This window comes from Cetorhinus maximus, unplaced genomic scaffold (genome assembly GCF_964194155.1).
Source record: "Cetorhinus maximus unplaced genomic scaffold, sCetMax3.hap1.1 HAP1_SCAFFOLD_2836, whole genome shotgun sequence".
NCBI classification, from domain to species: Eukaryota; Metazoa; Chordata; class Chondrichthyes; order Lamniformes; family Cetorhinidae; genus Cetorhinus; species Cetorhinus maximus.
Window position 1 is genome coordinate 54 of NW_027598767.1, and position 22162 is coordinate 22215.

General features: G+C 45.4%; 1 protein-coding gene across 1 annotated transcript in view; it reads right to left on the reverse strand.

Annotated features, from left to right (window-relative positions):
* Positions 1–1250: 1250 nt before the first annotated feature.
* The window catches only part of LOC144677664 (cytochrome P450 2A9-like), a 31045-nt gene continuing 10133 nt past the window's right edge, over positions 1251–22162 (reverse strand). The window contains exons 2-4 of the mRNA XM_078537693.1: positions 12541–12690; positions 5019–5179; positions 1251–1528 (exon numbers count right to left, since the gene is read on the reverse strand). Of these exons, the coding sequence (XP_078393819.1) occupies positions 1310–1528; positions 5019–5179; positions 12541–12655 (495 nt within the window). The 5' untranslated portion in view covers positions 12656–12690 and the 3' untranslated portion in view covers positions 1251–1309. The remainder of the gene's footprint in view (positions 1529–5018; positions 5180–12540; positions 12691–22162) is intronic.

Here is a 22162-nt window from a genome sequence, read left to right on the forward strand (position 1 = left end):
AACTACTTCCTTGGTCATGCTGAGATTACAATATCACTGTCACGAAGAGATATTAATGTGTATAATGATATTGGAAATTATTTTTAAATTGGACTTGTAGCAGGGTGTGCCTATGTGTGCATCTGTGTGTGTCTCAATTGGATTAAAGCCAGCTAGTCTGGGTGCTTTGATATATAATAGTTTGATATGTCAATTAGATAGACGTAAATTAAAGGGTAAAGAGTACATTTGCATTTGTTGAATAAACCATTCAAAAGAAGGGAGTAAAATCTTGCACCAAGCTAGGAGTCACCAAGCAATGTGTTTATATTACTAATAAAATTGGTACTATGAAAGAGGTTTGATTGTTAGAAGAGGTGGAGTTCAAAGACCGAGTGATACAATGAGAATTTACATTCAAAGGGAAGGGTAGATATAAACAGAAAGGAGTTTTGCATGTGCAGGTCAGAGGCATGTAAGATCGAAGCAGCCTCTAAACCCTCCAACTGTGTCTGCAAAGGAACCAAATTGCAAGGAACCTCCTTTTGAATTCGTAAGGTAAAATATGCTTTGTCTAGTGTCTGTTTAAGCCTATGGGTTATTGTTGCCTTGATGAAGATTTACCCGGGAGTGATTAATTTGGGGATTTGTTTAAAAGTTATGGTGGTAATTTGTGGGCATGTGTATGTGTTTAATTTTTTGTTAAATTAATCAATGTTTAATTTAGTTTATACAAAAAACCTCTTCAGGCTTGGTGGTTTCATTTCTGAATTCAGAGCTGCTTCTCAAACATACCAATTGAAAATGTAGGTTATGATAGTTGTTCAAGTTTCCCTCTGGGATTTAAACAACTCAGCCTTTACTGCTGTGTTATAGCAACCACTTGAGATTGCAACTTGCAGGATCAGTGTAGGATATTGATGGGTGAATCTCATAAATAATTCAAACCATTTCCATTGAATGGTCAGAGTTAAAATGACCCCTTAAATGTTATATCAATATTGGTAGACAACCCATGGACTTCTGCACAGGACACAAGGTGAGATGTTTGTGTAGGACAGGAGCATTCAGTGGTTTCTAGGCAGGCACATTATTATAGTGTCTTACAGAAACAGGAATGAAATCAATACAAACACTGTAAATTGGGAAAGATTGTAAATGAATAGTTTTTCTTTAATGGGAGAGGTTTAGGTAATCAGTAAATGATGGGGGGGAGTTAACACACTATAATGTTTGAACAATGTTTCATGTTTCCTTTGGGGACGAGACTGCATGAAGAGCTGACAATTCCAATTAAACACATGTGTACTGTAAAAGGGATCCCAATAACTCAAACAGTACTGTTCCCAATAGAGGATCTGATTAAGCATGGTACCTCTTTCTGTTTGACCAGAAATGCCTCAATGAGGTTTCCCACATCATTTTCATTCAGCTGCTTACGAATCTTTGCAATTATAGTAATCAAAAATGCCGTCACTTCCTTTGTTTGATCCATGACTCTCTTGTGGGCTCCAGGTAGAAATTTCAGAAAGGGCAGTGCATTAGTTATCTGTAAAACACAATCAAATATTTCAGTTATAGGGGACAATAGCACAGTGGTAATGTTACTGTTCTGGTAATCCAGAGGCCTGGACTAATGGTCGAGAGACAGGAGTTCAAATCTCACCATGGCAAGGAGAGCAATTTAAATTCAATTGGTTAATAAATCTGGAGTAGAAAGTGAGTCTCAGTAATGATTATCTTCAAACCATCAGATTGTCATCAAAGCCCATTTGGTTCACTAATGTCCTTCAGGGGAGATAATCTGCCATCTTTACCTGGCCTGGCTAACATGTGACTCCAGACTCACAGCAATATGGTTCAATCTTAGTGACCTATGAGATGGCCCAGCGAGCCACTCATTTGTATCAAACCGATGAATAAGAACAACACTGGATAGACTGGCTGACATCAACCTGGAAATGACAAAGGCACACCCAGCCCAGTCCTCCTTACTAACATCTGGGGGTGTTGTATCAAAATGGGGAGAGCTGTCCCAAAGATTAGTCAGCCTAACATAGTCATACTCACAGATTATACCTTCCAACAAATGTCCCAGACGCCACCATCAAGGCCCTGGATATGCCTGCCCCATTGGCAGGATGGACCCAACAGAGTTGACAGAACAGTGGTGTACAGTCTGGAGGCAGTAGCCTTTGGAGTCCTTAACATTGGCTCTGGATCCCATGAAGTCTCATGGCATGAGGTCAAACATGGGCAAGGAAACCTCCTGCTGATTAAGCCCCAGCACCATCACTCAGTTGATGAACCAGTACTCCATGTTGAACACCATTAGGAAGAAACAATGAGGGCTGCAAGGCCACAGACTGTATTCTGAGTGGGGGACTTCAATGTCCACCACTAAGAGGGGCTTGGTAGTGCCACTACTGACCGAGCTGGCCGTTTCCAGAAAGGCATATCTTCCAGACAGAGCCTGCGAAAGGTATTGAAGGAACCAACAAGAGGGAAAAACTACCAAGCCCCATCCTCAACAAACTATGTCGCAGATGTACCTGTCCATGACTGTACTGAGCACTGCACAATCCTTGTGGAGACCAAGTCCCATCTTCACACTGAGGGTATGCTCCATTGTGTTGTGTGACACTTCCACCATAATAAATAAGGCAGACCCAGAACAGGCTGAGCAACTCAAAACTGGGCATCCATGAGGCATTGTGGACCATCAGCAGCAGAATTTTATTCAGCCACAATCTGTAACCTCATGGCCTGGCACATCCCTCACTCGACCAATGCCATCAAGCCAGGGGGTCAATCTTAGTTCAATGAACAGTGTTGGGGAGCTGGACAGGAGCAGCAACAGATATGCCTAAAAATGAGTTTCCAACCTGCTGAAGCTACAACACAGGACTAAACGCATGCTAGTCATCTGAGGCAGCATATTATAGACAGAGTTAAGCAATTCGACAACCAATGGGTCAGATCAAAGCTCTGCAGTCCTGCCACATGCAGTCATAAATGGTGGTGGACAATTAAACAGAGGAGGAAGCTCCACAAATACCCCCGTCCTCGATGATGGGAGAGCCCAGCACATAAATGCAAAAGTCAAGACTGAGCATTTGTAACCATCTTCAAACAGAAATGCCAAGTTGATGATCCATCTCGGCCAGCTCCTGAGGTCCCCAGCATCACAGATGCCAGTTTTCAGCCAATTTCATTTACTTCACGTGATATCAAGAAATGACTGAAGGCACTGGATACTGCACAGGCTACGGGCCCTGACGACATTCCGGCAATAGTGCTGAAGACTTGTGCTCCATAACTTGCCACGCCCCTAACCAAGCTGTCCTAGTAAAGCTACAACACTGGCATCTATCCCACAATGTGGAAAATTGCCAAGCAGAAAATCAGGCAAATCCAGTTCAGACAATTGCCACCCTATGAGTCTACTCTCAATCATCAGCACAGTGATGGAAGGGGTCATCAACAGTGCTATCAAGAAGCACTTGCTTAGCAATAACCTGTTTACTGATGCCCAGTTTGGGTTCCTCCACGGCCACTCAGCTCCTGACCTCATTACAGCCTTGGTTTAAACATGGACAAAAGAGCTGAGCTCCCGAGATGAGGTAAGAGTAACTGCCCTTGACATCAAGGCAGCAATTGACCGAGTGTGGCATCAAGGAGCCCTAGCAAAACTGGAGTCAATGGGAATCAGGGGGAATCTCTCTGCTGGTTGGAGTCATATCTAGCACAAAGGAAGACAATTGTGGTTGTTGGAGGTCAGTCATCGCAGCTCCAGGACATCACTGCAGGAGTCCCTCAGGGAAGTGTCCTCGGCCCAGCCATCTTCAGCTGCTTCATCATAAGGTCAGAAGTAGGGATGTTCGCTGATGATTGCACAACATTCAGCACCATTCAAGCCTCCTCAGATACTGAAGCAGTCCATGTCCAAATGCAGCAAGACCTGGACAATATCCAGGCTTGGACTGACAAGTGGCAAGTAACATTCACGGCACACAAGTGCCAGGCAAAGACCGTCTCCAACAAAAGAGAATCAAACCATCACCCTTTGGCATTCATTGGCATTCCCATCATTGAATCTCCCACTATCAACACCCTGATGTTTACCATTGACCAGAAACTGAACTTGAGTAGTCATATAAATACCATAGCTACAAGAGCAGATAAGTGGCTAGGAATCATGCTGCGAATGACTCACCTCCTGACTCCCCAAAGGCTGTCAACTATCTGCAAGGCAAAAGCAAGGAATGTGATGAAATATTCCCCAGTTGCTCGTATGAGTGCAGCTCCCATAACAGTCAACAATCTTGACACCATCTAGGACAAAGCAGCCCACTTGATTGGCACCACATCCACAAATGTTCACTTCTTCCACCACTGACACACAGTAGCAGCAGTGTGTACCTCCTACAAGATGCACTGCGGGAACTCACCAAGGCTCCTTAGGCAGCACCTTCCAAACCCATGACCACTACCAACTAGAAGGACAAGGACTACAGATAGATGGGAACACCACCACCTGCAAGTTCCCCTCCAAGATTCACACCATCCTGTCTTGGAAATATATCACCATTCCTTCACTTTCAATGGGTCAAAATCCTGGAACACCCTCCCTAACAGCACTGTGGGTGTACCTACACAACATGGACCACAGCGGTTCAAGAAGACAGCTCACCACCACCCTCTCAAGATCAATTAGGGATGGGCAATAAATGCACCCCATACATCCCATGAATGAATATATAAAAAAAGTTGGACTAAAATCCAGAATCTCTTGTAATATTCTATTGGAATCGGGTCCTAAAACCCATTGTATTATTCAAAATGAATAAGACCCTGAATCACATTGTATTATCCTATTGGAATAAGTTTTTGAAACCCATGTGGGACCTGAGTTCCTTTGTCCTTTCTTTCACTGTGAAGTAAACATCTTCGTTAAATCAGTTAGTTTCAGCTTCGCACATTTACCTGAACAGGGGGCAATGATTGTGTCCTGCAAATGATGACATATTTGGCCTTACCCGAACCATTCGACTTGATTTGTCCTTTTGCATTTGGTGCGAAGTTGTCAAGAATCTTCTGAGGGATTCATCTTCATAATCAAATCGTTGTTGAAACAACAGAACAGCAATGATATTAGCAGTGGCTGTGTCCAGAGCATTTTGAGGTTGGATAGGCTGACCTGGATGACAAGAAAAGCTGTTAGAATATATGATTCTGAACTTCAATTAATCCAACAACAGATAAATTATACAACATGTAAATCAGCCGCCCATTATGTTAATGAAAGAAGTTGGACAGGGTGTATAATGGGCAGGTGATTAGTCAACACTTTTTTTCTGCTCCCACTAACGGGCGCTTCTGGTTCTGCTAAATATTTCAACTGTTTTTGCAGTGCCAAACATGTTACGAGACACCAAGTCAGGAGTACAAGATGGAAAGAGAGAAGAATTCATGGGCTGAGTATTAAGTGGGGGAGGAAGCCAGCCCATCGACATGGAGCGAACCCACTTCGTTCCAGTCCATCCACCCCCACGCCCCCAACAGCCATAACGTGCTGCTGGAGGACTAAACAGAGGTAGTGTGGGACTTCAGTTCCAAGAGTGCATTAGTGGGTGATACCAGGACTCCACAAGGAGGAAAGCCCAGTATATCCCAGAGACAGGTAAGTCCTGTGTCTAGGGCAGGGAGGGTTTTGGCAGGTTAGGGAGGAGGGAGGTGATTGGTGGAGTGGGGGTAGTGAGTTTAATGTAGCAGGTGGGTCGAAAAGAAGTGTGGGATATCTTAGCGGGACTGACCCCAATCCACAAAGGGCAGCCCGCAGAGATAGAGACCAACCCTCCCTTTGTTCCCACTCTTTGAGGGATCTGTTATTAAAAATCGGGCTGCCCAATCCCACCTGCCTGCCCACGCCACACCATATTATGGCATGGGCAGCGCATTATCGGGGTTAATTGGCTTGGTAACAAACCATTGACCCTTGATTATCAATTTGAATATGGTAGGTGGACTGCCAATTTCAGTGCCCGCCCACCACCACCCCTGCTCCAATATAACCAAGGGGTTATGATCAAACACAAAACCTTAGTAACCCTGTCAGAGTGTTCGGTTCCACACTACAGGAAGAATATTGAGGCTCATGTGTGCAATGCCAATTCACCAGGATGCTGCCTGGTATGAGGAAATAGAAAGTCTTATTTGTTATGACCGATGCAGTTGGTAAAGCGGAGTTATTTAAAAATCTCAGAGGGAAACTTTAAACAACTGTCATAACCTATAATTTGAAGTGTTATGTTTGAGATGCGACTCTAAGTTCAGGAATCAGACCACCAGTTCTCGAAGTTTTACATTAAACTAAATTAAACATTTTATTAATTTACGCAGGTTAAAATATATATATATACACATAGCTACAAATTATGACTATCATAACTTTTAACAAATTCCCAAACTAATCTCCATTAAGGCAACAGCAACCCATAGACTCAAACAAACACCAGGCAAAGCATTTTCTCCTTACAACTTCAAAATGAAGTTCTTTTTACTTTGGTTGCTTGCAGACACAGTGGTAGGCTTACAGACTTTGATCTTATATTGCCTCTGCTCTGCAAACCCGCAAATTGCTGAAGTTATACCTATTGCTTCATTGAATGTTAATTCGTATTGTATCGACAACCGCTGAACTAAACCTCTCTAACAATAAAACCCCTTTCAAAGTACAATTTTATTAGTAATATAAACATATTGCTTGGTAGCTGCTAGAAAGGCGTCAAGTTTTTACCCCACTTCTTGAATGCTCTATTCAAAAAATGCAAATGCACCTATCTGTCTTACATATCAAAACGAGTTCATATCAAAGCACCCAGGCTAGCTGCCTTTAATCCAAATAAGACATGCCCACAGACTAAACCTCTATTTTAAAAGAAAAATATTTTCCAAAGATTGGCCGGGTGGTTAACAGTGAGGTTGAGTGTCTTGGGCTACAGGAAGATATAGACAGGATGGTCAAATGGGCAGACAAGTGGCAGATGGAATTTAACCCTGAAAAGTGTGAGGTGATACACTTTGGAAGGAGTAATTTGACAAGGAAGTATTCAATGAACGGCATGACACTAGGAAGTTCTGAGGAGCAAAGGGACCTCGGCGTGTGTGTCCATGGATCTCTGAAGGTGGAGGGGCACGTTAGTGAGGTAGTGAAAAAGGCATATGGGACACTTGCCTTTATCAATCGAGGCATAGATTACAAAAGTAGGGAGGTCATGCTGGAGTTGTATAGAACCTTGGTGAAGCTACAGCTGGAGTACAGTGTGCAGTTCTGGTCGCCACATTATAGGAAGGATGTGATTGCACTGGAGGGGGTGCAGAGGAGATTCACCAGGATGTTGCCTGGGATGAAACATTTAAGTTATGAAGAGAGGTTGGATAGACTTGGGTTGTTTTCATTGGAGCAGGGAAGACTGAGGGGTGACCTGATTGAGGTGTATAAGATCATGAAGGGCATGGACAGGGTGGATAGGGACCAGCTGTTCCCCTTAGTTCAAGGGTCAGTCACGAGGGGACATAAGTTCAAGGTGAGGGGGCAGGAGGTTTAGGGGGGATGTGAGGAAAAGCTTTTTTTACCCAGAGGGTGGTGACGGTCTAGAATGCACGCCTGGGAGGGTGGTGGAGGCGGGTTGCCTCACATCTTTAAGAAGTAGCTGGATGAGCACTTGGCACGTCATAACATTCAAGGTTATGGGCCAAGTGCTGGTAAATGGGATTAGGTAGTAGGTCAGGTGTTTCTCACGAGTTGGTGCAGACTCAATGGGCCAAAGGGCCTCTTCTGCACTGTTTGATTCTTTGTGGTTCTGTGAAAATATTATATACATAATAGCTTCATGACGCATTGACTAAAGACTGAACCAAATGCCGTGTTTCCATCTCGTATCCATCATGCAATCTTACAATGTTGTGCATGTTGCTCCATTTGATTTGCATAGTTATGGTTACTCTACCCCTGATCTACATTCTTTAGTTTATCTTGGCTCAGATTTTCATCACGACAAAGAGCTTCTCCGTCATGGCAAAAATAGTGGAACTATCTGAAAATCCTAAGTCCTGCCCCTGAATACGGCACTTCTCATTATCACGGGAGACAAGCTGATTCTCCTTAATGATTTCAATGCCAGAATTGGAATAGACAATAAAATCTCTGGAGAGACAGGATTGGCAAGGAAGGTGTATGGAAAGCTAACACCGACAAAGTCCCCCTTCTGATGAAATGCCTAGAACATGGTCTGAACATACTGAACACCTTATTTCATCAGAGAGACGAGTAAAAGACCCCATGGCAACACCCTCGCTCCAGACATTAGCACCTGCTTGACCATGTCATCATCCAAGCAAGGGACTGCAAGGATGTTCACATCACATGTGCCATGACAAGAGCTGACAGCTGCTGGAACAACCATTGCCTAACCTGGGCTACTATCTCCATCAACCTGGGCAATCAATGTTGATAGGCTCAAGGGCTCTGCGAAGAAATGCCTACCCAGGCAGTGTCTCACAAGTGACCTGGCCATGTTCAACGAACAGGAACCACAAAATGCCCACAGTGTCTGGTCTGCCCTAAAATCTGCCATAACCATCACCTGCAAGGATACTCTTGGTTTCTCCACCAGGAAACATCAAGACTGGTTTGACGAGAACGACCAGGAGATCCAGGAGCTGCTGAGTCACAAGCGCAAGGCATTCCTGAACCAGAACCACCGCCAAAATTCAAGGGAAAGAAAACAGGTCTACAGACACATGAAGGCTGAGGTCCAAACTATCATCGATGCATTCACAGAGGTGTATGAAAGAATGAGCCCTAGGCTAAACATCTGGAAGACAAAAGTCCTCTACCAGCCTGCTCCCACCGCGCAACACTGCCCCCACCCCACCCCCTCCAGCTATTGAGATCCACGGTGCACCATTGGACAATATGGATAATTTCCCAGACCTTGGGAGCCTCCTCTCAGTGAAGCGAGATATCAACAACGAATCGCCGTCAGTGTGCCAGCGTAGCCTTCGGCCGATTGAGGAAAAGAGTGTTTGATGACAAAGAGCTCGAACCTGGCATCAAGCTCATGGTCTACAGGACTGCAGCGCTACCTGCCCTCCTGTACGCATCAGAGACATGATAGTATGCAGCAAACAGCTTAAATCCCTGGAGAAATATCACCTACGATGCCTCCTGCAAATTCAATGGCAGGTTAGGTGCTCCAATATCAGAGTCCTCTGTCAGGCCAACATCCCCAGTATAGGCACTGGTTATGGTTAATCAGCCATGTTGGCTGGGCCACATCATCTGCATGTCTGATACAAGACCACCAAACCAAGCTCTCTACTCCGAGCTTCGTCATGGCAAGCGGTTACCGGTAGGGCAGAGGAAACATTTCAGGGACCTCCTCAAAGCCACCTTAAAAAAATACAACGTCCCCACCGATATGTCGGAATCTCTTGCTCGAGACTGTTCAAACTGGAGAAGAAGCATCTACGAAGGTATCGGCCATTCTTAACGTCTCCGACAGGTCCAGGTGGAGGCCAAGCACAAACAGTGGAAGGAGTGGACCAAAATCTGAGCATCCCACCCACCCTCCTCATCAAACTCTTAGTCACCTCAGAACTGACAACCCCGGAGTGGATGAAAGTCATCCTCGGTCCTGAGGGACTGCCAAAGAAGGAGAAGATGGAGTCCAGTCCCCCCCACCCCGCAACCAGGGACCGAAAATCGGAAGCTCGGCAGACATTTTTAGAGGTTGTGTTTGTGGAGCCAGTGATTCTCCTAACTCTGTGTACTTGACCCTGGAGCAAAAATCTGGGCACTTATGTTTGAAATACTCCAGCCTAAAAATCCCACTCTTTCCTGCCTGTTCTCTACAATAAACTCAAGACTCAATGTCAACTCTCCCACTCTTTTCCTATGGCCTCAGTGCTTAGAATTCTTTGTCTTCCAAATTCTCTTCCCATCCTGGTCTTTAAAACCCAGTTTGCATTACTTACCTTGATTTTTCACCTCATCTCAACCTCTGAGTTCTCTTATCCTCCCTAAATCTCTCTCCCTCCATACGAACTCCCCATCCCATATTTATAGCCATTCCCCTGACCTTGCCATCTCATTTGGTCTTGCTAATCGCATTGTATGAATCACAGATAAGCCCATCTCTGATTACTTCCTTATCACTCTCCACCTACGTCCGCCATCCTCACCCTGGCGATATCTCTTTCTGTATCTGTCCCTGGAAAAAACCGTCCCCCAATTCACTTCCAACTGCACTCTGAAATCCAAACTATCTCGCCTTCCATTCACCATGACATTTCCTTAGCTATTGGTTAACTCAATGGTACCCTCACCTCCATCTTTGATGTGCTAGTCTGCATTAACCATTATCCTCTCTCAGCCTGGCCATTCCCCCTGATATGACCCACATCTCCACTCTCTGAGGCCCATGGAATGTGAACATGGAAGACAATTGCTTTAGCCATGCACCACCAGATTTGCTTGGACCACTTAACACATTATCAGGTCTTACTCTCATTTGGTAAAACAGCTCACTATTCCTTGATCATCCTGGAATGCAAAGATAACCCCGGCTTCTTTTCTCTTCTGCAAACTATCACATGAAATCCATCTCCCTGTTGCCTCCATCCTCACCTCCAACAATAAATGAGAGGAGCTCATGGATTCCTTTGTCACCATGATGGAAACCATCCAGTCAGCTCCCTCTACTCTGTCCCTCCCTTCCATGAGTCCACTTGGCCAAACCTCCTCTAAAGTCCCTGGCTGCTGAACTCTGAACTCCCTGAACTCACATCTTTCTCTACTTTCTCTTCTATCTCTTCTCATGCCCTCTCTGAGCTCATCTTGTCCACTAGACCCACCTCCTACTCCCTTCACCCTATTCCTGCAAAATTACTGACCACCAGAATTCCCCTCCTGGTCCCCATGTTAATGATTTCTTTAAATTTACCATCATTTCCCCTCTCCTGAAAAAAAAAACCTTGGCCATAATTTTCCGGCCCCTCCTGACAGTGGGATCTTCCCTGCCAATGTTAATGCACATTTGAATGGCTCGCTGCATTCACCGCATGGGAACCCGCCACAGCGGGGCTGGGAAATCATGGCCATTGACCCCACATTTCTTGCAAACCAACATCCCTCCTTCAACCTCCCTTTCCTCTCCAATGTCCTCGAATATGTTATCGCCCCTCTTCCCATATTTTCCGAAACTGCATGTTTGAATCCCTGCTATCAACATTCTGTAGTGTTGCTGTACTGTAAAGTCAAAAGCCTGGTCAAAGTCAACATTGACATCCTATGTGAGAGTTACAAAGGTAAACTATCCCTCCTCATTCTTCATAACCTGTCTGCAGCCTTTGACATGGTTGACAACACCATCCTCTTCCAACGCCTCTCCACTGTCATCCAGCTGAGCAAAACTGCTGTCACCCAGTTTCATTCTTATCTTTAATCACAGCCAGATGTCACTTGCAAAATTTTCCCTTCCGTGCACGTGTTTCAACAAAATAAAGTCTTTATTGAAGTTGGGGCTCTCAGCCAAGCCTCATTATGTGTGACTTTGTTGAAACAGGTGCACAGAAGGGCAACAATGCTTGACTGATAGCTTTCCAAGCTTTGTTTCTGTGATCTATTTTGTCATTGGGTCAATATTTATGACACAAGATAAAAAAGTGCCAAGTGCTTATAGTTTCTGTTACTGATAGTCTAATGATCTGGTTGATTCACACTTTTATAGATTGGTGAAGCAACACTTTTTAAAGAAAATCATGAATGACTTTTTTTTTACATTTTCACACGTGCCTTTGTTACTATCGGGTTCATTAGTTCAATGCAGAGTATTTACTGGGTGCATTGGCATGGAAATGCTGTGAGTTGGAATGGGGGGGTTTAAGTGGTCATTGGGGGCTGGTGGGGGGCATGGATGGCATTATTTGTCATGGATGTGGCATGGGGAGTGGTTGGGGGGTTGAGGGGGTGTGAAGGGTGAGGGCTAGAGGGCCTAATATTTAACAAAACAACTGTCACTTAGTCCCAGAGAACTGAGGTGGGTCTGTTAAACAGCCCGCCTTGCCACTCAGCAGCTCCTGTATCCATTTCTGATCTGCGTCTGAGTGTGGTGGGCTTGACTCCATATTGCACACTTCCCCCAGAGCTCAACTCGTGCCATTCGGGGCACTTACCCCCGAGGTGGGTGCACCAAGCCGTGAAATTTCCCGACTCAAGCTACCCACCTCGATGGTGAAAACCCGGCTCCATGTCTCCTTATGTGGCTTTGTGTTTATTTTTATTTTGTTCCTGTGAAGTGCCTTGGGACATTTCATTATGTTTAAGCTGCTGTATAAATATAAGTAGTTGTTCACCCCTGGCCCTTTTCCCTATTTGTTGATCCCTGTACCATGAACCTCGATCCCATACCTGGTTTCTCAACTTTAAAAGTGAGTGAGATCTGAAACATGTGGCGAGTGAATCACAATTCAACCAATTAAAACGGTTAAACTCACCATTGTAAGATTTGAATAAATTGACCAGGAATCCCGCTTCTTCAATGATTTTCTCTTCAATTGATTTCTTGCCCATTCCAAAATCACGTAGAGTTGTTAGTGTGAATCTGCGCATTTGTCTCCACAATTCACCTTCTGAGAAAACTATACCTACAATTGTACCAGAAATAAACATTTAATCTGTTTGCTCGGGTAACAACCCACACTCTTGAGACTAAATAACAAACCTATTCTGAGATCTGATAGGAGTAGGAGTTGACCATACAGCCTGTTGAATCTGCTCTACCATTCAACATGATCATGGCTGGTCTTATGCTTCAATTGCACTTTCATGGCTGCTCTCCATATCCATGGTTTGCCTGTGAGATCAAAAATCTGTCTATCTCAGCCTCAAATATACTCAACAATAGCGTGCACACAATCCTCTAGGGGAGAGAATTCCAAAGATTCACAACCCTGTAAGTGAAGAAAATTCAACTCATAGTTCCTCTGGGTACTACAAGCCAGTCCACAGTACCATGGATGCCTCAACTGTATAGGGGATAGTGGGGTTGGCGGGGAGTTGGGGGGATGGAGCTGCAGGAGGAAGACTGAAAAAGCAGTAGTGACAGGGGATTTTTTTTTAATTGATTCATGGGTTGTGGGCTTTGCTGGGCCAACATTTATTGCCCATCCCCAGTTGCCCTTGAGAAGGTGGTGGTGAGCAGCCTTCTTGAACTGCTGCAGTCCATGTGGTGTAGGTACACCCACAGTGCTGTTAGGGAATGTGTTCCAGGATTTTGACCCAGCGACAGTGAAGGAACGGCAATATATTTCCAAGTCAGGATGGTGAGTGACTTGGAGGGAAACGTCCAGGTGGTAGTGTTCCCATGTGTCTGCTGCCCTTGTCCTTCTAGATGGTGGTGGTTGTGGGTTTGGAAGGTGCTGTCGAAGGAGCCTTGGTGAATTTCTGCAGTGCATCTTGTAGATGGTACATACTGCTGCTATTGAGCGTAGGTGGTGGAGGGAGTGAATGTTTGTGGATGTGGTGCCAAACCAGCGGGCTGCTTTGTCCTTGATGGTGTTGAGCTTCTTGAGTGTTGTGGGAGCTGCACTCATCCAGGCAAGGGGGAAGTATTCCATCACACTCCTGACTTGTGCCTTGTAGATGGTGGACAGACTTTGAGGAGTCAGGAGATGGGTTACTCGTCACACTATTCCTCTTACCTGCTCTTGTAGCCACAGTATTTATATGGCTAGTGCAATTCAGTTTCTGGTCAATGGTAACCCGAGGATGTTGATGGTGGGGGATTCAGTAACGGTAATGCCATTGAATAACAAGGGGTGATGGCTGGATTCTCTCTTGTTGGAGATGGTCATTGCCTGACACTTGTATGGTACAAATGTTACTTGCCATTTGTCAGCCCAAGCCTGGAAATTGTCCAGGTCTTGCTGCATTTGGACATGCATCTGGGGAGTCACGAATGGTGCTGAATATTGTACAATGATCAGCAAACATCCCCACTTCTGACCTTATGATGGAAGGAAGGTCATTGGTGAATCAGCTGAAGATGGTTGGGCCGAGGACACTACCCTGTGGAATTCCTGCAGTGATGTCCTGGAGCTGAGATGACTGACCTCCAACAACCACAACCATCTTCCTTTGTGCTAGGCATAACTCCAACCAGTGGAGAGTTTTCCCCCTTATTCCCTTTGACTTAAGGTTTGTTCGGGCTCCTTGATGCCACACTCTGTCAAATGCTGCCTTCATGTCAAGGGCAGTCACTCTCACCTCACCTCGGGAGTTCAGCTTTTTTGTCTATGTTTGAACCAAGGCTGTAATGAGGTCAGGGGCTGAGTGGCCCTAGCAGAGCCCAAACTAAGCGTCAGTGGGAAGGCTATTGCTAAGCAAGTGCCGCTTAGTAGCGCTGTTGATGACCCCTTCCATTAATTTACAGATGATGGAGAGTAGACTGATGGGGTCGTAATTGGCCGAGTTGGATTTGTCCTGCTTTTTGTGTACAGGAAATACCTGGGCAGTTTTCCACATAGCCGGGTAGATGCCAGTGTTGTAGCTGTACTGGAACAGCTTGGCTAGGGGTGTGGCAAGTTCTGGAGCCCACGTCTTCAATTCCATTGCTGGACCATTGTCAGGGCCCATAGCCTTTGCACTATCCGGTGCCTTCAGTCGTTTCTTGATATCATGTGGAGTGGATCGAATTGGCTTAAGACTGGCATTTGTGATGCTGGGGACCTCCGGAGGAGGCTGAGATGGATCATCCACTCGGCAATTCTGGATGAAGATTGCAGCAAATGATTCAGCCTTATCTTTTGCACTAATGTGCTGGGCTCCTCCATCATTGAGGATGGGGATATTTGTGGAGCTTCCTTCTCCAGCGAGTTGTTTAATTGTCCACCACCATTCAATACTGGAAGTGGCAGGACTGCAGAACTTCAAGGGGATTCTATAGTCATAGGCCTAGTAATGTAGAGTCCCAGTCTGAGGCTAAGGCTCTGAGGATATGGATTCAAATCCCACCACAGCAGCTGATGGAACATGGGAAGGTAGGGAAACAGGTCTTAGGAGCAGAAGTAGGTCATTTGGCCCTTCAAGCCTGTTCTGCCATTCAGTAAAATCATGGCTGATCTGGTTGTTGTTTCAACTCCATTTTCCTGTCTGCCCCCCAAAACTCTTGACTCCCTTGTCTGTCCGACTCTGTTTCAAATAAGTTCAATGACCCAGCCTCCACTAGTCTCTGGGGAAGAAAATGCCACATACTTATGACCCTCAGAGAAAAAAATCTCCTCATCTGAGTGTTAAAAGGGAGACCTCTTATTCTGAAACTGTGTTCCCTTTTTCTAGTCTTCCCCACAATTGGAAACATCTGTCCTGTATCTAGTGTCAAGTCTCAGTTTCCTCTCATTCTTCTGAACTCCAATGGCTATAGGCCCAACTTGTCAACCTTTCTTCATAAGATAAGCCCTTCAACCCAGGAATGGGTCACGTGAACCTCCTCTCAACTGCTTCTAATGCTGATGATTGACCACTTCTGAGCTTCTGCCCATGTCAATAGCTTTCTTGAAAGGAAGTTTCTCTTCAGTGTGTGCTTGCTTCAGTCTGTACTTCAGAGCAGTGTGCTTGCACACGAACGGGGGAGAGACCTCATCCTCAGTGAGACACAGGCAGAGTGAGTGTGGGTATTGGCAATTTGGTGCACGGTGGGAATTGAACTGGTAAGTCTTTCTCTTTAACTTCTCCTTAATTTTTGTAAGTTCAGTAGTCTAGTTAAAAGTTTGGTAAGGCAGCTGACTCAGCTGACTGTGTGACAGTTAACTGTCTATCACCTGAAGCATGATTCGGGCCTGAATAGATGTTGATTACTAATTGAAGCTTAACTAGTGTGAGTCATCTCAGCTCACTTTAGCTCTATTTAAGAAAGGGACTATTAGAAGCACATGATCAGTGAGCTTGCACATGAGCAGGGGAGAGACCTCATCATGAACGAGACACAGCCAGAGTGAGTGTGGGTATTGGCAATTTGGCGCACAGTGGGATTTCGGTGCAGAAGGGAAGAGCGGCTCTTTGCATTTTTTCTTTGCTATCCAACTTCTTAAATCATCAGAGAGTGGTCTTGCCCTGCTGCAGCAGTAGAGGCTACAAGGGAGAGAAATGACTGGTAAGTAGTGGGCAAGGTCGGGTAAGTATTTACTACTTTTATCGCTCATAGTTTAAGGTCTTTTTGTGATTTATAGTTTGTATATTCTGTAGTAACAACGATCAGGAAAGAAGGGCCCTAGAGCAATTGATTTAAGAGGTTTAATTTAAAGGGATAAGTCATGGCAGGAGAGCTCAAAGCTGTGGTGTGCTCCTTGTGTTCCACGTGGGAAGCCGGGAACATTTCCAGTGCCCGGGACCAGCATGTGTACAGGAAGTGTGTCCAGCTGCAGCTCCTGGAAGCTCGGGTTTCAGAGCTGGATCGGTGGCTGGGGACACTGGAGCATCTGTGAGTCTGAGAGCATCGTGGATAGCACATTTAGAGAGGTGGTCACACCGCAGATGAAGGGACTTAAGGAAGGGAATGGGTGACCACCAGGCAGTCCAAGAGAAACAGGCAGGTAGTTCAGGAGTCCCCTGGGGTCCCACTCGCAAATCGGTATTCCATTTTGGAGGCTGATGAGGGCGCTGGTTCTTCCAGGAAGTGCAGACAGAGCCAAGCTTCTGGCGCCATAAGCAGCCTGTCTGTACAGGAGGGGAGGAAGAGCAATAGTAATAGGGGATTCTATAGTCGGGGAACAGATAGGCGCTACTGTGGCCGTCAACATGACTCCAGGATGGTGTGTTGCCTCCCTGGTGCCAGGGTCCGGGATGTCATTGAATGGCTGCAGGGCATCCTGAAGGGGGAGGGTGATAAGGCAAAAGTCAAGGTACATGTTGGTACCAATGAAATAGGTAGAAAGAGGGATGAGGTCTTGCATCAAGAATTCAGGGAGTTAGGCAGTAGGTTATAAAGCAAGACCTCTCGGGTTGTAATCTCTGGATTACTCCCAGTACTACGTGCTAGCGAGCACAGAAATAGGAGAATAGCACAGATGAATACATGGCTTAAGAGTTGGTGCAGGAGGGAGGGTTTAGATTCCTGGATCACTGAGACTGTTTCTGGGGAAGGTGGGACCTGTACAAGCGGGACGGTCTACATCTGAACCAGAGCGGGACTGACATCCTTGTGGGCGGGTTTGCTAGTGCTGTTGGGAGGAGTTTAAACTAATTCGGCAGGGGAGGGGACACAGAATGTTAGCAGATAGGGACACATCATAATACAGTAAAACAATCAAGTCAGAGGGAGTACAGCTGCATTAAGTTTCAGGTGAGTAAGGCAAGGCTGGATGGCATCTACTTTAATGCCAGGAGTATTACAGGTAAAACGGATGAGTTAAGGGTGAGGATTGACACGTGGAACTGTGATTTAGTCACCATCACAGAGATGTGGTTGAGGGAGGGGCAGGATTGGCAGCTCAACATTCCGGGATATACAATCTTCAGGCGAGACATGGGAGGGGGTAAAAGAGGAGAGGCATTGCATTATTAGTTAAGGAGTCAGTTACTGCAGTGAGGAGAGATGATATCTTGGAGGAGGCATCGAATGAAGCTTTGTGAGTAGAGTTTAGGAATAAAAAAGGGGCTTAGGAATAAAAAGTTATATTAGGTGATTTCAACTTTCCCAACATTAATTGGGATAGACATAGTGTTAAGGGCTTGGATGGAGTGGATTTCTTGAAATGTGTACAGGATAACTTTTTAGGTCAATATGTAGAGGGTCCAACAAGGGACGGTGCAATGCTGGACCTAATTCTGGGGAATAAAGCCGGACAGGTGGTTGAGGTGATGGTGGGGGAGCATTTTAGTGATAGCGACCACAACATGGTACAATTTAAGCTTATTATGGACAAAGAAATAGACAAGTTGCAAAAAAATGTTTTGGACTGGGGGAGAGTGGATTTTTAGTAAAATAAGGCAGGATCTGGCCAAGGTAGACTGGGAACAGCTACTTGTGGGGAAATCTACAGAAGAGCAGTGGGGACATTCAAAAAGGATATGGGGAGGGTACAGGCTGAACATGTTCCCTCTAGGGAGATAGGAAGTAGTAACAAGCCCAGAGAGCCATGGATGACCAGAGATATTCAGGATACGATGAGAAGGAAAAGAGAGGCTTTTAGCAGGTACAAGGGAAGCAAATCTGCGGAGGCATTAGTGGAGTACAGAAAGTGCAGCTTAAGAAAGCAATTAGGAGAGCAAAGGGGGGATATGAGAAAGCTCTGTCTGGCAAAAGTAAGGAAAATCCCAAGATATTCTATAAGTATATCAATGGGAAGAGGATAATCAGAGAAAGAGTAGGGCCCATAAGGGACCAAGGGGGCAATCTAAGGGTGGAGCCAGAGGACATCAGTAGAGAGTTGAACGAATACTTCACATTCGTCTTCATCCAAGAGAATGAGGATGAAGGTGTCGAACTCGGGGAGAGGGACTGCGAGGTTCTTAAGCAAATTGATATAGGGAGTGACAAGGTATTGGAGGTGTTGGCAGGCTTAAAAGTGGACAAATCACCAGGTCCGGATGATTTGTGTCCCAGACTGCTGAGGGAGGCAAGGGAGGAGATCGCAGGGGCTCTGACCCAAATTTTTAATTCCTCTCTGGCCACGGGGGAGGTGCCAGAGGACTGGAGAACAGCTAATGTGGTTCCGCTATTTAAGAAGGGTTGTAGAGATAAGCCAGGGAACTACAGGCCAGTGAGTCTCACGTCAGTGGTCGGGAAACTATTGGAGAAAATTCTGAAGGAGAGAACCTATCTCCAGTTGGAGAGGCAAGGTTCGATCAGGGATAGTCAGCATGGCTTTGTCAGACGGAGGTCATGCCTAACAAATTTGATTGAATTTTTTGAGGAGGTGACCAGGTGTGTAGATGAGGGTAGTGCAGTTGATGTAGTTTATATGGATTTCAGCAAAACCTTTGACAAGGTCCCACATGGGAGACTGATAAAGAAGGCATACGCACATGGGATACAGGGTAATTTGATGAGGTGGATTCAAAATTGGCTTCGTTGTAGGAGACAGAGGGTGATGACAGAAGGATGCTTTAGTGACTGGAAGCCAGTGTCCAGTGGCGTACTACAGGCATCTGTGCTCGGTCCCCTATTATTCGTCATTTATATAAACAACATAGATGACTATGGTCATGGGGGCTAGGATTTGTAAGTTTGTGGATGACACAAAGATTGGCTAGGTGGTTAACAGTGAGGTTGAGTGTCTTGGGCTACAGGAAGATATAGACAGGATGGTCAAATGGGCAGATAAGTGGCAGATGGAATTTAACCATGAAAAGTGTGAGGTGATACACTTTGGAAGGAGTAATTTGATAAGGAAGTATTCAATGAACGGCATGACACTAGGAAGTTTTGAGGAACAAAAGGACCTTGGCGTGTGTGTCCATAGATCTCTGAAGGCAGAGGGGCATGTTAGTGGGGTGGTGAAAAAGGCACATGGGACACTTGCCTTTATCAATCGAGACATAGATTACAAAAGTAGGGAGGCCATGTTGGAGTTGTATAGAACCTTGGTGATGCCACAGCTGGGGTACTGTGTGCAGTTCTGGTCGCCACATTATAGGAAGGATGTGATTGCACTGGAGGGGGTGCAGGGGAGATTCACCAGGATGTTGCCTGGGATGAAACATTTAAGTTATGAAGAGAGGTTGGATAGACTTGGGTTGTTTTTGTTGGAGCAGAGAAGACTGAGGGGCGACCTGATCGAGGTGTATAAGATTATGAAGGGCATAGACAGGGTGGATAAGGAGCAGCTGTTCCCCTTAGTTGAAGGGTCAATCACGAGGGGACACAAGTTCAAGGTGAGGGGCAGGAGGTTTAGGGGGAATGTGAGGAAAAACCTTTTTTTCCCCAGAGAGTGGTGACGGTCTGGAATGCGCTGCCTGGAAGGGTGGTGGAGGCGGGTTGCCTCACATCCTTTAAAAAGTACCTGGATGAGCACTTGGCACGTCATAACATTCAAGGCTATGGGCCAAGTGCTGGTAAATGGGATTAGGTAGGTAGGTCAGGTGTTTCTCATGTGTCAGTGCAGACTCGATGGGCCAAAGGGCCTCTTGTACACTGTGTGATTCTCTCAAAGATGTGCTCTCATGTTAGGATCTTTTGTTCCTAAGACAGTCCTATCTCTGATTAGATCATCCTTCAGTCACTCAAACTCACAAGATTCAGCTGGGTGTCTCAGCGCAGTCACATACTGATCCATATTCTAACCATTTTCCTGAGCTTTGGTTCCAAACATGTAGTGCTCATCAATAACATTAGTAGAGGGCTCAAAATGAGTCTTCAGAGCATTCAAGATTTCACAAGACAGGCTTTTCTGCTCCTCAGTGAGGTCCAGGGTACAATACAGCTTGTAGCACTCTTTCCCCAATACTGATAACCAAAGTTGCTGCTATTGTTTGTTCAGGTTTCTTGTTTAACTCTCTGGCAATTTCGTAGTTCTCCCATTGAAACCGGAAGAATTTCCAATTCATTTTCACATCTCCCTTCATCTCCATCGGAGTCGGTACTGTAATTTTCAAACCCATTCTGACTCACCCAGCAATCAAGGTTCTGATAAAGTCGCAGGCTGAAGTTTGAATTATACTCTGCTGTTTGATGCAGTGGCTGGCTCTTTATCAACTATCAAAATCCACTCAATTGCATTGCACACTCCTGACTCCATGTTTTACGTGATGGGTAAAAATGGATTCTGCACAAAGCCTTTGTTTCACCCAAGATGTCCTCAGTAGTCACATGACCATGGTAAGCCACAGTACAAAAGAGGCAGCAGTGCACAGAAGCATTTCTCCAAACACCATCTCAGATAATTTAAACACTCCCCAACAGCAATTGTCAGCCATAATCCCAGATGTGATGAGGTGCAACCTGTCTGGCTAATACGGGTGCCACCTCTCCCAGAACTGGTCCCAAAGTCCTCCCTCCTACACCATCTCTCCAGCCATGCCTTCAACTGCACTATACTTTTATTTCTGTACTCACTAGCGAGTGGCACTGAAACCCAGAGATGACTACCTCTGAGCTCCTACTCCATCATTTCTTTCCTAGCTCCTTAAAATGTGCCTGTCGGTCCTCATTGCTCTTTTTACCTATGTCATTGGTATCGATATGGAACACCGGAACTGTATATATATCTCTTTGCAGACTCTCTAGCTCCTCTGGAGAATTTACTTTTGTACCTATCTTGGTGTCATCTGCAAATTCACTGAGTGGCTGTGGAACATTCCTCACCCGTCAGAATGCTCTGCAGCTGCTCAATGCATTTGCAGATGACACCAAGTTAGGTATGAAGTAAATTCTCCAGAGGAGCTAGAGAGTCTGCAAAGAAATATATACAGGTTAAGTGAGTGGGCAAAAATTTGGCAGATATAGTGTAATGTGGGAAAATGTAAACTTGTCCACTTTGGCAGTAAGAATGGAAAACCAGTACACTATTTAAATAGAGAGAGATTGCAGAACTCACTGGTACAGAGGGATCTGGGTGTCCTGGTACATGATTGACAAAAAGTTAGTATACAGGTACAGCAAGCAATGAGGAAGGCAAATGGGATGTTCGTGTTTATTGCAAGGGGAACGGATATAAAAGTAGGAAAGCTTTACTGCAGCTGTGAGACCGCATCTGGAGTACTGTGGGAGAACTGACCAGGGTTTGCACTATGTTGAGAAACAGTTCAGGTCTTCCAAGCAGAAGACAATGGAGAAAAGGAAGAACTATTCACAGAACAACCAGCAACAAGGTCAAGTCCAGAGTACTGGATGTAAATATTGTAGAGGATGCCACAGAAAAGAAAAGGAAGCATTTCCAGCCTGGGGAAAACAGTGCTCTATCTGCAAGAAGCTGAGTCACTTTGCACACAAGTGCTTTGCTGGAAAGAAGAAAAGCCAGCCTATAAGGATGGTTGCTGGGGAGATGTCGAATGATGATTCTGGTGAATCACTCTACCTTAGAACAGGTTGGCACCGTCAAGTCTCTAGGTAAGAAATAGTTTGTGGCTATTGGAGTGATGACTGCAGAAGGAGAGCATCAAGTTAATATGAAGTGTCAG